The 17,232-nt window shown below is 33.5% G+C and overlaps 3 protein-coding genes and 1 long non-coding RNA gene across 4 annotated transcripts; 2 read left to right on the top strand and 2 right to left on the bottom strand.

The window, feature by feature from the left end:
- Positions 1-392: 392 nt before the first annotated feature.
- LOC132185542 (early nodulin-like protein 12) lies at positions 393-1,412 on the bottom strand. Its single transcript, XM_059599306.1, has 2 exons — positions 1,226-1,412; positions 393-658 (listed from the first exon to the last, which is right to left on the bottom strand). Exons 1-2 carry the CDS (start codon positions 1,410-1,412, stop codon positions 393-395), a joined length of 453 nt encoding a protein of 150 aa, XP_059455289.1.
- Positions 1,413-6,713: 5,301 nt separating this feature from the next.
- Positions 6,714-8,510, top strand: LOC132185541 (signal recognition particle 19 kDa protein-like; the record flags this gene model as incomplete). The annotated part of the gene is made up of 4 exons (XM_059599305.1): positions 6,714-6,949; positions 7,135-7,332; positions 7,556-7,655; positions 8,470-8,510. Coding segments are annotated over exons 2-4 (321 nt in total), but the record flags the coding sequence as incomplete, so codon positions are not given.
- Positions 8,511-9,960: 1,450 nt separating this feature from the next.
- On the top strand, positions 9,961-10,593 carry LOC132183650 (uncharacterized). The gene is made up of 3 exons (XR_009440500.1): positions 9,961-10,087; positions 10,390-10,431; positions 10,534-10,593. It is a non-coding gene; the product is annotated as an uncharacterized LOC132183650 (long non-coding RNA).
- Positions 10,594-13,091: 2,498 nt separating this feature from the next.
- LOC132185540 (early nodulin-like protein 14) lies at positions 13,092-14,191 on the bottom strand. Its single transcript, XM_059599304.1, has 2 exons — positions 14,014-14,191; positions 13,092-13,489 (listed from the first exon to the last, which is right to left on the bottom strand). Exons 1-2 carry the CDS (start codon positions 14,189-14,191, stop codon positions 13,092-13,094), a joined length of 576 nt encoding a protein of 191 aa, XP_059455287.1.
- Between the last annotated feature and the right edge of the window lie 3,041 nt (positions 14,192-17,232).

Here is a 17,232-nt window from a genome sequence, read left to right as displayed (position 1 = left end):
AAAATAAAGCAAACTGAAAATATATAATCCATATATATTTTACATGATATAAGAAGCTAATCCATATAACATGTAATTAGCCTTTATTTTCCAAAGCTCACATTTGTCTTTGGATCTTAACCATATATTTAATAGAACCGTCTGTCATGGAGTAATGTTATAAGTCCTCCTAGAATCTTTTTAGGGTCTTTCAAAATGTGATGTAACTTTTAAAATCACCTTTGAATTTGAGGCGATTATTTTTAAATTTTGATCTATTGATGGTTTTAAAAATCTACTTTAGAAAGACTTTGAAAAGACTTATAGCATTACTCCAATCCATGTGAGGTGCACAATTGGTTGTCGGAGCATCTACTGGGGAGGACGTTGGGGCAGTGCCGGAGCCACAATGCTTATGGGATTTCGGTTATGATTTTTCCAAACCAACTCCAAGCTCCTAACCGCCTGAAGCTCTGAGAGCTGGCGACCACAGCTAGCTTCTGGCCATTCTCACAGAACCCCTCGGCACCACCGATGAAATAGAATATTCCTTTTTGGTTCAACTCAATCTTAGGCCTGCCATCGTCGTATTTTTGAATTGGATTTCTTCCATTGCAACTCTCATAGTCTTCCTTTGTCACTCGCAGAACCGAGTGAACCTTGGGATCATACTCAAAGACTAATAATTAAGTACACAAGAAAAAAAGAAACAATAATATATATTAATTATTAGTATTGGATGTGATAAAAAATAATGTTAGAAATTACTTCGATGCTTAAATTTACAATTTCTTAGCTTATTGTTTTCGAACAAGTAATGTTTTCACTTTTCAAAATGATATTAGAGAGTAGAGTCATAATTCTTTAATATTTTATGTGGTGTCCTTCGATTGTTGAAGGGAATATTAAAAATGTTAATTAAATTATTAAATTTACAAAGTTTTTAGGATAAATAATATTATAAATACTAAAATCGTAGGTCAGGATATTCTAACATGTTATATAGATTACGCATATAATATAGCTACAAAGAAATGCAAGATAAAAATTGTAATATGGGTTTGAGTCGAGATGTAATCATGCATGTGTATATAAATTTTTGTACACTTTTTCCTTACCATCTGGTTTTTAAGGATGAATTATAAGAAACCCATGATAAATTTATTTGAAAAACAGAGTTGTAAAATGTATATGAAAAATAAGAGTCATATGAGAAAAGGTACGTAGTAGGGATATATATGATTACTGAGAAAATCGCCGACAAAGAATCGGCGGCTGTGAGGCCACTTTTGGAGGGACCCTGCAGGCGATATTGGAACTGCCCATGAACATTTGTTGCCTCCAACCGTGAACTCTCTGGCTGCCATGGAAATAAACAGCAGAAGAAGCAAGCTGAGAATCCAAAATGGGATGGCGGTTCTCACGGAAGCCATTGATTCAATCACAGAGATGAATATATATTGAGAAGAAAACTCCAGTTATTGCTGAGAGTTGATGCCTGATTTTGGTACTTTATATAAAGGCATTAGCTATAAAGGCTCCTCAATTTTCAAAAGCAACCCTTGCATGCTACTAATAGTTAATTAATCATAGAATATATAATATGATAATCCTATATTTTCGCTAATCTTTTTGCAATGACAAAAGAGTAAATATAGCATTAAGTACTTACGATTATAAATTATAATAGCTAGCAAAAATTACAAAATGATACCTTTGGTTATCCAATAAAATCACAAGGCAAAAGTGATACTCCATAGCTCGTTAGCTGCAATATGAGTAATAATATTACTGGACCCTTCGCATCTGCCAATCACAATTGCCCATCCAACACCATAACAATATCAAATTAAAAGAAAGAAAGAAAAAAAAAAAGTCTTCTTCTTCGTAGCTTTGCATCACGATTCACTTAACAACCAATTCCTATCTACATTTTGAAAGGGCAGAACTATGATTGTATGATTTTTTTTATTTCTTTTTTATTTAAAATTCCAACTCTCTTGTTATAGTATCAGCAAATAACAAATATTTGCTATTAGTAATTAAATATTCATTCTGGTTCACATTTTTATAATTATTTTTAAAGATCCCATGTTTTTTTTTTTTTTGACACAAACTCCTTATGTGAGCAAGCGTGGACAAATTATATCCAGCACAACACCACTCATAAGCACCTACAGCATGGTTGTACAAAGTAAATTGGGACGTGGCCATCGATTCTAAAAACAGACGCATGGGGGTTTGCATCATTGCAAGATACTATACGGGTATGATGAATGCAGCTAAGAGTTAGACTATTTGTGTAGTGCAGGAACTCGTGGTGGCAGAAGCCCAAGTAGTGCTTTGTGTTGCAGAGTTTAGTCAAGACTTGAGTTTACAAAGTATAATCTTAGAAGTGGTTAATGCTTTCCAATCACTTGGGTTCAAATTGAAGCAGATATGGGAAAATTGTGGCAAATGCCAAAGGAGTTCAAAACATCTTACGGGAAATTCACCATATTAGGAGAGAAGAAAACTTTGCGGCTCATGGTCTTGCTAAGGCTGTTGTTAAACAAATCATGGATAGTATATGGGTTGACGAAATTCCTAAGGATATCTGTGATGTTGTAACCTTAGACCAATATGCTCTTTGACACAATTATACTCCTATCAAATTGTGTGAAAATACAATTATATCTCTTATATTAAAAAGAAATAAAATAGAATCTTAGTCCTAGTCAAATTTAGGTCTTCTATTGCTATATATAACTATTTTGCTATATAAAGGAGAAACTATCAATAAACAGGTATGAGTTAATTATTGTTTTAGAATACAGTTTACTGTGTTTTGGAGGTCAAGACTCTCTCAAAGTAGCCATTGGAGATCACAGCTCACTTAAAGTAGCCAATTTATCATTTCCTATATTTTATTATTAGTTGATTCGCATTAGATCCATACTCAAAGAAACGAATATATTGAGAATAAAACTTTAGTTAATGCTGACAGTTGATGTCTGGTTTTGGTTCTTTATATGGGTATGGTGTTGGTTCGGAGTACATAATATTATTATAGAATTTGGCCTGCTTACTTCATCAGATATTTTCTATGCAAAAATTAAAGTGGAAAGTTATAAGATTGGTGGAGAATTCCGATTATTATTATTTTTTTTTCACTAGAATCAATCTTCACCCTTTTTTTTTTTTTTTTTTTTTTTTTTTTTCACTCAAGATAAGCCAAATTCATTATTAATTTTGAGTGCTACTAGAAGTATGTATATATTACAGCTTTTACTATAAATTAACGTAACACTTCACTTGATATTTATCACATCAATCATTAAAATATTATAACTAATTGCTGTGTGGCAATTCACATTATATTTACCAAGTTTTACAAATTGACGTGACGCCAATACTTACCATTTTTTTTTTTTTTTTACCAATTAAGTCATACGCATCGATCGATATACAATTTCTTGGACAGTTAACACGCTATATATGATTGTGATCCAAGTTGATATAGATTAGGATCTTCTAAATTCCTTCAGGGTAACTCCATGATGCATTCAAATCGCCATGATTATTTTATATTAAATAGTTTAGATTTTTATATCATAATTAATATTTACCACAATTCCAAGATTCTATATTTTTTTTCTTAATGTGTTTTATCTCACTTAATTAGTTAATGAGGTGGCAAAAATTGAACTATACTAAATTTAAGAATAATGACTATAATTTTTAGAACTCCACATAAAAATATTCTGAAAATATAAAAGATTTGATCCCAAATTTACATTGATTTGTAAACACCAAAAAAAAAAAAATCCATAATCCATGACGTTTATCTAACACGTACATGTCATAAGAATGGCAACATACAAATAAAATATTATAGACCGAAGGGCAAAGGTTGCATATATAATAAATTCAAACATGCATATATCTTGTAATTTCATAGATTTAAGTATAAGCTTGCAATTTAAATTATATGTATGCTTTTTCAAAAAAAAAAAAAAAAAACTCTTTTATGATAGGAACCAAGCCTAATTTTGTTTTGATGGGGGCATCTTAATTTTGTTTACTTTCTTTCACAAACTAATTATGCCTGTTGAAGAAACCACCAAGCCTTCCTAATTTGAGAATAATTCCTATAATGACTTAATTGGTACAGCCAAGTTTTTTATGCTCTCCAATGAGAGGATGACACATCAGTGTGAAATGCCAAAAATAATAAACTCGGAAACAACAAGTTTTTCTTCTACTCATCATCGAAAACACCCAGATTTTTGGAGAGTATTGAGACACCACACTCCAAGCCTCCATATAAGAAAATATTTCACTACAAGAAATTTGGTCATTAGCAACCAAATTATTAGCGGCGACCCCAAAGTTGCCGCTAATGAGGGGTCATTAGCGGCGACTTTTAAAAGTCGCCGCTAATGAGAGGCCATTAGCGGCAACTTTATTGTTGCCGCTAATAGCGGACGCTAAATACCAAAATAGTTGATATTTAGCAGCAATACTAATAGCGGCGACCTGTGTTGCCGCTATTTACTACCCATTAGCGGCAACATTACCAAGTTGCCGCTGTTAGGCACTCAATAGCGGCAACTTGAGTTGCCGCTATTTAAACACAATTAGTGGCAACAATCCATTGCCGCTATTATGAGCGCAACAGCGGCAACTTCAAAAGTTGCCGCTATTGGAGGATCAATAGCGGCAACTTTGGTAGTTGCCGCTAATCGTCCAGACAAAAAACAAATAAAAAAATACTTGGCCTATTAGCGGCGACATAAAGTTGCCGCTATTGGAGGTCCTAATAGCGGCCACTTTAAAAGTTGCCGCTATTAGGCACTTAATAGCGGCAACTTTGTAGTTGCCGCTAATCGTCCAGACAAAAAACAAATAAAAAAATACTTAGCCTAGTAGCGGCAACATATTGTTGCCGCTATTAAGGGCCTAATAGCGGTAACTTTAAAAGTTGCAGCTATTGGAGGATCAATAGCGGCAACTTTAGTAGTTGCCGCTAATCGTCCAGACAAAAAACAAATAAAAAAATACTTGGCCTAGTAGTGGCAACATAATGTTGCCGCTATTAAGTGCCTAATAGCGGCAACTCTAAAAGTTGCCGCTATTGGAGGATCAATAGCGGCAACTTTGGTAGTTGCTGCTAATCGTCCAGACAAAAAACAAATAAAAAAAATACTTGGCCTAGTAGCGGCAACATTAACTGGCCGCTATTAAGGGCCTAATAGCGGCAACTTTAAAAGTTGCCGCTATTGGAGATCAATAGCGGCAACTTTGGTAGTTGCCGCTATTCGTCCAGACAAAAAACAAATAAAAAAAATACTTGGCCTATTAGCGGCGACATAAAATTGCCACTATTTGGTGCCTAATAGCGGCAACTTTAAAAAGTTGCCGCTAGTGATCCCTCAATAGTGGCAACCTTAGTATTTGCCGCTATTTACCACCGAAAAAAAAAAAAATAAAAAAATTAATTAATTAATTAAATTATAAATATTGGGGCAATGCTATTGACCTTACATATATAATAGAAAAGATTATTTACCAAAAATTCACCTCCAATAATATGTCATTATTTCTTTTATATTAATTATTGGTGAATTTTTTTCTATTTTCTATTCTTATTTTTTATAAAAAAATCAATATTTATTTTTTCCTTTTAAAGAGAACAAATTCTCGTATTAATTATTATTGAAGTTTTCTATTTCTTATTCTTATTTAAATGTTTGATCGAACAATCGACCGATCTTGGTGAATTAATTCAATTGATCGTGATAGGATCAAATGATCGATCGATCAAGGTGAATTAGTTCGATTGATCGTGATAAGAACAAATGATTGATCGAACATCCGATTGATCCTAATGAATTAGTTCGATTGATCATGATAAGAACAAATGATTGATTGAACATCCGATTGATCCTAATGAATTAGTTCGATTGATCATGATAATATCAAATGTTCGATCAAACATCCAATCGATCTAAATGAATTAGTTTGATTGATCGTGATATGTTTAAATGATCGATCAAACATCCGATCGATCCTAATGAATTAGTTCGATTGATCGTGATAAGATCAAATGTTTGATCGAACATCCGATCGATCGTAGTGAATTAGTTCGATTTATTGTGATAGGATCAATTGATCGATCAAACATCTGATCTATCATAGTGAATTAGTTCGATTAATCGTGATAGGATCAAACATTCGATCAAAAATCCGATCGATCATAGTGAATTAGTTCGATTGATCGTAATGGAATCAATTGATCGATCAAACATCTGATTGATCCTAATGAATTAGTTAGATTGATAGTGATAAGATCAATTGATCGATCAAACTGAATACAATTGAAGGTTCAATCGAACATTCAATTAAACTATAAGCTTTTTATATTATCTTAGTGTATTAGTTATATTGATCTTATATTATCTTTGGATTTTGTATTGATCTTATAATTAATTATAAGATAAATATCAACTTAATGATCTTTATTAAACGGAAATTATTAGTTAATATTATAACAATAAAAACATATTACAGGAGAAAATAAAGAAAAACAAAAATAAATAAAATAAATAAAAATTATAAATTATAAGTATAATTTTTTTTTTAAAAAAAAAAATTTTGAGGCTCATTAGTCGCCCCTATTGTTAAAAAAAAATTTTTGAGGCTCATTAGGGGCGACTAAGGTCGCCCCTATTGAGTGCGAAAAATAAGCGCCATCCAGTGGCGGGATATCTGAAATTGGCGCTAATATTCTGAAATTTTCAGATCATTTTTGATGTTTTCCGAAAAGTTCAGACCATATTTGTTTGATCCAAATCCCTAACCCCAAAGTCCCACACGCACGGTCAGGGGGGAAGAAAAGGGAAGGGGATAAGGAGAGCCTTAATCGGCCCCTATAATATAATTCTACACCGGCGCGGCGCTGCTGGATACTTCTGATCAATAGAACTGGGTGAGGAGTCAGCCAAAAAGTAATGGCCACCAAGATACGCATAGTGATTCGATTTTTGATCACCCATTTTTGGGGGCTTCCGCCTTACACACGGAAGATTGGATTTGCCTGAATCACGAGTCTTATATACTATATTTGTATAGTTTTGTATCTTGATCTGTGAATTTTATGCCTGTTTTGGTTAGGGTTTTTGAATCAGAGACATGGATGGAGGAGAAATAGAGAATATAAAGAGGTGGATAGTGTTCTACCCAATTTACATAAACTCGAAGAAAACGGTGGCGGAAGGGAGGCGGATAAGCCTCGCCAACGCATGCGAAAATCCCACGTTCACCGAGATCGCCGACTGCTGCGCTCATCTCAAGCTCCCTAATGCTATTGAGGTTCGTGCTTTTTGTTTTTGTTCATTTCATTTTGCGCTTTTCTAAGGATTGGTGCTTCTTGTTTTTTCTTTTTCAAATTTTTTTGAATGTTGTTAATGGGTCTCGAAAGTATTTGAGAGTGTTGCTGATGGATCTACGGGTTGATGCTTTTGGTTTTTGTTTTAGTTTTAGTTTTTTGTAATTTTTTATGGGTCTTGAAAATGTTCGAGGGTGTTGGTGGCAGCTAGATAAGGCTTATCCGCGCGACTTCATGCAAAGAGGGAGAGTGAGGGTATTGCTGAAAAGGGAGGATGGGACTCTCTGCAATCCAGCCATTTCTTCCAGTAAGGATAAATTTTCTTATTTACTAGTTACTATTATCTGGTCATTTTTGTTTATTTTATGTTATTGATGGATCAGGATCCTCTACGTTTTCTCTAGTTCTTAGAATCTTAGCCATTATGTACAGAAAAATTTGAGGATCGTTTAGAACTCTGACTGTTGAGGTGGTAAAATCTGAATCATTTTGTTAAAAATAATGGTTAGAATTCTAACAAATTTAATGTTATGAAAGAATGATTATTTGTGTATGCCATAGTATTTAACAGCATTTTGATTTCCAACAAAGACCTATAAATTTAAAGAAATTCTTCTGTTTCAATTGGGTTGTTGTATATGAGCAAGTTTTTATCTCAAAATGTATGTGAAAAGATTTCCATTAACCATTGTTAGATGGTTGCCCAAACACTTGAAATTTTTATTTGATTAATATGACATGCATAGATTATATTATACGAAGTTCCTCGTAGAAGTGGCTGTCCCAATGCAGTTATCTAATCTTAGCATGGCATGCCAATTGCTCAAGCTTTATTAGTCATTTAAATGCCATTATACAACAGTTAAATTAAGAGGCAAAATATGTTATTGATTCAATTGCCTTTCGTTAGGGAAGGGCCAATTACCCTGTCGATTTGAGATGGAAATCTGTAATTTGTATATTAAACTACAATTTGTTTGAATAGTTAATCATATCCTTTTTTTACCTTTCTGAAAACTTAGCCTTGTGGTTGATCCAATTTTTTGGACTCTTTATCTCCATGAACTGTTGATTTTCCTTCACTAAAGCTTGTTATGTTGGTCGTCTTGTATCTTACTCAGGGTGCTGGCCGAGCATTTCTGCTGGTGGGGATTTGAAAATGTTCTCTGATGGAAGAAATACGAGTAAATGCGCTACCCCTAAAATAGTTTTACTGCTTCTTTGTTTCCTTTATGGTTCTTTATGCCACAACATGCAGCATCAAGTTAATTAGGATTTATGAATTTCATTTTGGCAGAGGACTCTTGCCTTGAAGTGGTCTATAGAATGTATTGGCTCTGTTATCACATTCATACCTATAAGAAAACTCAGGTACTGTTTTGAAATTGTAATCCCATACAATGATTGTGTAAAGGAAATAAATGTGCCCTATAGCTTTTCCTAGTCTATGGCCGGGATGTGCTACTCAAGTTTTGATGCTATCAATAGGCTTAGCAATTTTCAATTCAGATCTCTCATTAGCAATTATAACCAGTTTTCGTGTGTGTACATATATATATATCTTTACACATTCATAATTTGTAGGCTTTTTGACTTTGTCACACAGTTGCGATGTATGTAGAGCTGTTGTTCTGCTGAGGACAGCTACATGTAACTCAATTATAGGACAAGTCATCTTCTTAACTGTACAGATCTCCAGGTGTCTTTTTTTTATTGCTTACAGCTAGCAGCAACTGTCATCAAGTCGCTTGTATATATGCTTTGCTCTTCAATTTTTTTTTTTTTTTTTGAACTTCACTTTCTTCCAAACTGTACAAAGGTTTTGAAATTGCAATTTAATGTTGTTCTTATCGTTAGGATTTTGTATTAATTATCAAATCTCTAATAAGTGAAATATCTCTTATATTCATGTATACTCTTAAAACCTTTTTGAAAAAAAAATGGATGGTATGTTAGGTGAAGAGAAGTTGCTGTCAGTATTCTTCCTGTGCAGTTGGGGAAAACAACTGAACTTTCTAGGCGTGAAAGGTTTGTTAATGGTCACTTTTGTTCTTCAAGAGGACATATTTATGTTCTATTTCGAAGTGGGAGTCCATATTTTTTATTTTTTATTTTAAATATATCTTTGTGGTTTTCTTTGATTCTTTTTCAGTCCTATGACACAAATCTTCTGTGGAGTACATACTTCTTTATACTTTGAACAGATTTGCATGTAAAGCAATTGTATTTATTATCAACTTTTGTGTATCATGTAGAGAGGAGATAGAGAAACAGAAAGCTCATGAGTGATATATGAAATTGCAAGAACAGGGAAAACAGAACAAGCTAAGAAAGATTTAGGTAATAAATCATGTCTTTTAGAATTTCTAATGACCTTTTCTTTAGTGGATAAGTAAAGGGCTTCTTATAACCTTTTGGGCTGCTTTGGTTCTTTACATCTTGGTTAGCTTCCAAAATTTTATTCATATGGTCTTTTTTTTTACAGTTTAGTAAACTTTTGGGAGTTGGTGGATAACTGGATATTTGAAATATTTAACAAAATTTTATAGTGCTCATTTATGGGTTGTTCATTGTTATTTTTTCATGCTGTTCTAATCCTTGTTGCCAGATGACATCAGCAATTGCGATTGAAGATGTGCGAAGGGAGGTGAAAATATTGCGAGCCTTGACAGGACATAACAATCTAGTACAATTCTATGATGCATTTGAAGACCACGATAATGTCTACATAGTAATGGAGTAAGCTTGGAACAAACTCTGCTTTTTGACATCAAATGTTTTACTGCAGCTCATATAAATAATAACTGGTTGACATGAATGATGAATTTATGTTTCTATGGATGGTTCATGAGGGCTTAATAACAATTTATTTATTTATTTACCAATATTCTTGTGCCTCTCTTAAATACAAGCATATGGAATCTGTAATTGTGGCTGACTAAATATGATTTTATAACATAGAAGTCCCTGGAATGATTGCTCACTGCATTGTACTAGACCTTCGACCTTATGGAATTTAATTCTTATTGTGAATATTTCAGGTTATGTGAAGGAGGGGAGCTTCTAGACAGAATACTTTCAAGGTAGTCATTTATTTTATTTCTTTATTTTTGTAGGTTTTTTCTCTTGGGCTTTCAGATGTGCATCACTGTAGTCGTCAACTAGTTATTCTATTACTTTTGTAGGGGTGGAAAATACTCAGAAGATGAGGCAAAGGCTGTCATGGTACAGATACTGAATGTGGTAGCATTTTGTCATCTTCAGGGTGTGGTGCATCGAGATCTTAAACCGGAGGTGGAACACTTCCCATTCTTTTCCTTTTCATGCAATTATATCATGAGATGCATACTTGAGGGTTGCATTTATTAAAAATGGATGGTTGTAGGGAATGCAAATATTGACGGAGATACTGATTTGAGAGTTTTCTAGACTAAGAATTGGCCTGATAAAGGGTCTGTTAGGAGATTTCTGGTGGGGGACCAAATGTTGCCACTCTCATTCATTGCGCTATATGCTTTGAGCTCAGTTAAGATTTGTTTTTAGCGCAATGCAATTTTGCCAAAATTATTAACTTTCAAACAGCATGCTTGCCTTTACCAAACTAAGAGAATCAAAAGTTGGTCAGTGCATGTTCAGCTGACTATGTTTTTGGGATTTTCAAAAGGCTGCTAAATGAATTTGTACATTCAAGTTGTTACCTGCATGTTTTCTTCAAATTATATGCTTGATATCATCTGAACATCAGTTACGTGACTAACCCCTCACCGTCTACTCCCATCTCTTTCTTGGTCTATTATAAACTAGTTGACAGGCCTTGTGATTTAGCAGTTAATATCTACCTTGGTATATAATTGAAAAGCTTAAGTAATTTTATATTTTGGATTGTGTATTACCATGGCAATCAAATCTTTAGCCAAAGTCATGTAACCTTTGCCAAAGAAACTTCTGTCTACCTACCCCTGTCAAATGTAGAACAATATTTAGGTAATAAATCATGATAAATTACTCCTTTTCACTTTTAATTGTCGGTTCTAAGTGGTGGTGTGTGTAATGTAGGTTATGGATATTATTTTTAAAGATACAGATAAAACTTGGCTTGTAAAATTATTTTTTTCATCAAATTACAAACTGATAAGATTGTATTGTAGTTACAAATACTTTTATTACCTCCTCCTTTCATGCTTCTATGTTGCTTAAAATTGATTGAATCTTGATTGCTGATTGACTAAGATTAAATAGAAAGTTGCACTCTTCTACTCCATGAGGAGGTATATAGCTATTTGAACATGACCCTTTTTAAGTAATGTATTTTTCTTGTATTTTTGCTTTTGAATAATGTTATTTTGGAGTTTTTTCTTTCCTGGTTCAAGTGTGTAGTGTTTGCATATATATATATATATATATATATGTGCTCTTTTTTTTTTTTCTTTTTTTTTTTTTCAATAGCGGCGACCCTTAGGTCGCCGCTATTGAGTTTCTATTTTTCAATTCATTAGCGGCAACATCTAAGTTGCCGCTAATTACAGACAAATAGCGGCAACTTTAGATTGCCGCTAATGATAGAGGAATAGCGGCAACTTCAAGTTGCCGCTATTGACCTTTTCCAATTTTTTTTTTTAATTTTCTTATTACAAATAGCAGCAACTATAAGTCGCCGGTAATACTGGATAAATAGCGGCAACTATGGGTTGCCGCTAATGATAGAACAATAGCGGCAACTCCAAGTTGCCGCTATTGACTTTTTTTATTTTTATTTTTTTAATTTTCTTATATCATTAGCGGCAACTTTATGTCGCCGCTAATGACATATAAATAGCGGCAACATAAAGGTTGCCGCTAATGATATACAATAGCGGCAACCTTAGAACCATTTTGAACCATTTTTTCCGGCAAAAAAAAAAGTATTAGCGGCAACTCTAAGTCGCCGCTAATGACATACAAATAGCGGCAACTTTGAAAGTCGCCGGTATTTAGCTTCACCGTCCACTTACTACCAACCACCAAATAGCGGCCGCGAGTCGCCGGTATTTGTGAATAGCGGCAACTTTTTCCTTATTAGCGGCAACTTGGAGTCGCCGCTAATGATCATAATTTTTGTAGTGTTTGTAATTCAAAAGAAGGATGAGAAGGAAGATATGGAGATAACAGTCTGTTGAGATAAGAGATAAGAGATTTAAGTAGTTGATATAATAGATCATATTGATTAAAAGAAAGATTATTATCACAAGTCTGTTGAGATAAGAAATTTATCATGTAACCATTTTAACAATTTATCATTGATTGAGTTTGCGATTTTAAACAGTGTGATTTTAAAATGTGCCGTTTAGCAAAATCGAAAAAAACGCAATCCCAATCAATCTGTGTTCTGCGACTTGGTTTAAAATCGCATTTTTTGTTTCCATTAGAAATAGTTTTCTCTTAGAGAGATCATGGTTATATGTATAAAGAAGTAATTACAAATTTTTCATCAATGAGTGAGGATTGCTTTAGTTACTTGATTGCCCTAATTTTTATTTATTAAAAATGTTACATGATGACAATTCTAAATCAATTTTTGAGGGAATTGAAATGAAACAAATACTCAATCATCAACCAAAAATGAAACATTTCATAGCAAGCCAAACAAATTATAATACTGCAACTAAGCTTCATAACATGACTGAGGAAAGTTCACATCCTCTTCTACAAGATTCACAGAAACATAATAATGTTGAAATAAAACTTGACATATACTCTTTGTTCCTCAAAAGAACCACATTTCCACTAAACCCACTAATATTCCCACAACAACACCAATAAACCCAACCCTCAGAGCACCACTACTGTTTGGTGCTGGTGCTGGTGCTGGAGCTTCCGGTGCCGGTTCCGGAGCCGGTGTTACCGGAGCAGATTCCGGCATTGGCGGTGGAGACGAATGCTTTGGCAAATGGTGTCCATTTGATAACACGACCACAATCAGCTTCTGGCCCTTCTCACAACTCCCCTCAGCTTTACTGATGAAATAGAAGGGTCCTGACCTGTCCAGCTCAACCTTTGCTTTAGGATCCTTGTATTCTTTGATTGGATTAGATTTGTTGCAGCTCTCGTACTCCTCCATTGTCACTTGCAGTACTGAATCTGTGTTGGGATTGTATTCAAAGACTGACAAGTCCACAAAATGAGGAAAATTGTTGTTAGGATGGAGAAAAAGTTGGACATCAAGATAAACGTTATGAAAAGAAAAAAAAAAAAAAGTTATTTAATAACCTGCAAGCTATTATCGTTCGATTAGGATGACGTAACAGTACAAATCCACTATTAATTTTTCATTTTACAAGTTATTACGGATCTAAAGGACTATTTTTACTTGTTATATATAAATCTACTAAATAGTATTACTTACAAAAAAAAAAAATTGACCGGGATGAAGTGCATTAGAAAATGAAAACCCATTTCTTTTTTTTCTTTTCAATTTGTTTGCTGCAAAAGAATACATTTTCATGCATGAACTGGATTTTCATATTCTCAATAATTCCCAGTGCAGGAAAAGAAAAACTTGGAAACAAAGGAATAAAACTCAGTTGATAAATGGTTGTTCATGAAAGTGCAAGTAAATCAAAACCCACATGGAGTTAAAATTATGAAAAAGTGATAGTTAAAGAGAGAGGAGTGAGATGAGATATTACTGAGAAAATCGCCAACAATGAATCGGTTTATCTCAGCCCACAGAATGAGAGAATCTGAAGAAGTCGGACTAGTCCATGAATTTTGCTTGCCTCCAACCAGAAACTCTCTGCCTTCAGAGAAGGCAAGCAAAAAGACAAAGAGGGTCCAAATTGGAATAATAGTTTTCAGAGAAGCCATTGATTCAAACACACTCTGAAAGTATTGATTACTACTGATGAGGAAAAATGAGGGAGAAATTAATAAGGGTGGGTGTTGGTTCTTTTATAGAATTAGGTTTGGTTTTGGAACTCCACTCGGCTATTGATTGGTTCGGAGTATACGAGGATATGATGTTCATGATCAGTGCCACGTGTAAAAGACAAAACTGCAGAATCACATAATTATTTACTTGAAAACAGATTATTATCTTGTTTCAAGTAAATTGCTTATATTACTCAAAATACCCTTTATTTTTTGGCACTTTTTATTTTTGACATGTCCAGACAAGAGAGAGGGGATTTGAACTAGTGACATTCGCTTCATGAGGCATGAATTATTGCATTAAACAATTGTTTCTTTCTCAAGGAAAATTTAAGTGATATTTAGGCAATCAAAAGGACACAAATTTTCTCCGAACTTGTTTGGAAGAAATTTTTATCCAAATCAAAATAAAGAAAAAGTGTTACTACTAAACGTTGGACTTTCCCCACAAAAATTAGGAATATGAGTTGTCTTCTTTAACCATTTGAGAGGAATCATTTTACGGTTGAAATAAAGTTTATTAGCAGTTTATATGATATTACTATTACATCATTTAAAAAATTTAAATGATTTGACAACCTAGGTACTATATACACCATTAAAGGCTATAAAATCTAAGCTGAACAATAATATATATAGCCAATCTCTTTATAACATATTCAATGCTACCATAGCATATTTAAATTTGAACTTGTTCAATTATTGTAAGTATGATGATTAAGGGTTTGGCCGGTTCCAATTTTAGGATACAAGAGACATATGTCATAATTTCAATGAGTGCAATTTTAATTAGAATTGGATTCAAGCAGAATCTGATGATGAACAAGATCATGCTGTTATGTTGATAATTGATGAAAGCCATTTAAAAAAAGTAAGAGTGACAAATAAATATGTTTGTTTTGAAACCGATTTTGAGGGGCATGAAGGCTGTATTGTCATTTCTTATCTCCCTATCTTAGCTATGGATTTAACAAAATAAGTACTAGAAAAATAGGACAAGTATCATTTGCTTGCAAAACTTGGTGATAACTTGCTTACTAGCTGCTACTTGGGTATCCCAAATGTCCAACAGTATCAAAAGTGTTTTTATTGGGCCTTAATTTTGCTTATATTAGATGTTTAAACCAATCGTGAGCGGCTCCTAGATCTCCAATTTAGTTTTCTCATTTTTCCTCGCATACAATTAGAGAAATGCTATGCCTCATTCTCTTAACCATCTCTCAACTATCTCCATACATATTTTCTTTTCAAATCTACCATTGAATATATAGGACCCATATGTAAACCTACAAATTCAATAATGAATTTGAATTCATTTAAATAAAAAATGGTTAGAAGAATGAAGGTTATCATTTCTCTTTAGGTTATGCTGCATTAGCTAAGTAAAAAAAATCCAAGGGTTACTGGAGAATGGAAAATGATAAAGGCACAACTTAAACTCAACTTAATTTGGTATAGAAGTTTGGTCAAAGTTAGGTTTAAGTTATGGCTGTATCACACCTCTTGGAGAACTTGGTTTTGGGATTTTGAAAGTTTGAATTTTGGGTGGTTCTTGAGTGGGCGGTAGTGATTGGGTTTGTGGGTGTGGCTAGGAGGCTCTCCATCATGCACTTTGTTGTCGGCAGGGTCGCAACACCAGCTGACACTTGGGCATAGTCGAGGAGAAAGAGAGATTAGATTCTCTGTGGGTGAAACTAAATGTTCTGGTTTATTTTTAATCCATAGACCTTTTTTTTTTCCTAATAAATTACGAAAGACATTGTCATACCAAGAATGAGAAATGCTATAAATTATATTGTTATTACTGATAAGCAAAAAAAAAAAAAAAAACTGATTGAGAATACCACATCAACAAAGTGGAATAAAAGTGGGGTGCATGCATAACATTATTTTGTTGGAGTAAATCGCTATTTGTATTGTTTTGATGATCATCCAAGTTTGATGATCATTTTGTAGTGTTAGACTTCTATTGCATTTAATCTAAGGATTTATTAGCAGTATCACATCAGTAAAGTGAGATAAAAGTGGAATGCATAACATTACTTAGTTTGAATTAGTTCTAATACAATGGAAGTCTAATACTGCAAAATGATCAAACTCGGATGATCATCATCGCAATAAAGTAGCGATCTACTCCACATTCGAGGCCATTGAGTAAATTTCAAATTTTATTTTGTTACATCTAATGGTGTGGTGTCATGTCATTTAAAATTAAGTAAGATGAATAGGTAAAATAGCGATAATCAATTTTACGGTCAAAATTTTATTTTGTTGCATATAATGGTATACAAACTATTATATCATTAAAAGTTAACATCAATAAATCTATAAAATCTAATTAATTTGAACTATAAAGTAGAGGATCAAAAAAGTTAGCAAGCTCCTCCATAAGGTTTCCAAAAAGTGAATTGAAATGCGGCAATGGATTAACTCACTGGTAGCATACGCATAGGTATTGTTGTGAGGGGTCATGAGGAGCATATACTTGTAGCACGTAGCCAAACCAAATTTGGGAGGTTAGAACTGGTAGCAGCAGAGGCTTTGGCAGCTTTCCATGTAGCTGAATTAATTGAAACCAAGGGTTAAAAAAAAAAATTACCTAGAAGGGAATGCTCTTCAAGCATTGAAAGTTGTGAGATTCATGGGTCACAATTGGAGTAAAATTGGACAACTAGTAGCAAACATAAGTGGGGTGCTAGACTTGTTGCATAGCTGGGAGATTTGACAAATTAGTAGAGATGCTAATTTAGCTGCACATGAGTTAGCTAGAGCCACCTTCAAACATATCATTGATAAGATTTGGATGGAAGAAATTCCTCCTCATTAGTGATGTTGTTGTTTTATAGCAAAATGCTCTATTTTCATCATTATGAATGAAATCAACATTCCTTAAAAATAAAATTAAGAAAAAAAAAAAAAAAAAACTTCTCCAAACTTGATGTGGTAAGAATGTCATTTTCCTTAAATTAAAATTGACA

The sequence above is a fragment of the Corylus avellana genome, chromosome ca6 (assembly GCF_901000735.1).
Source record: "Corylus avellana chromosome ca6, CavTom2PMs-1.0".
NCBI classification, from domain to species: Eukaryota; Viridiplantae; Streptophyta; class Magnoliopsida; order Fagales; family Betulaceae; genus Corylus; species Corylus avellana.
The sequence above is the reverse complement of the archived record's forward strand: the minus strand, read 5'-3'. Positions and strand labels throughout refer to the sequence as shown.

Excerpts from the sequence above, each read along its gene's own strand:
- LOC132185542 (XM_059599306.1), bottom strand. The coding sequence starts at position 1,412 with ATGGCTTCCGTGAGAACCGCCATCCCATTTTGGATTCTCAGCTTGCTT. Across the intron at positions 659-1,225 it reads CTTTGTCGGCGATTTTCTCA|TCTTTGAGTATGATCCCAAG; the intron begins GTAATCATATAT and ends CTTAATTATTAG.
- LOC132185540 (XM_059599304.1), bottom strand. The coding sequence starts at position 14,191 with ATGGCTTCTCTGAAAACTATTATTCCAATTTGGACCCTCTTTGTCTTT. Across the intron at positions 13,490-14,013 it reads CATTGTTGGCGATTTTCTCA|TCTTTGAATACAATCCCAAC; the intron begins GTAATATCTCAT and ends TGGACTTGTCAG.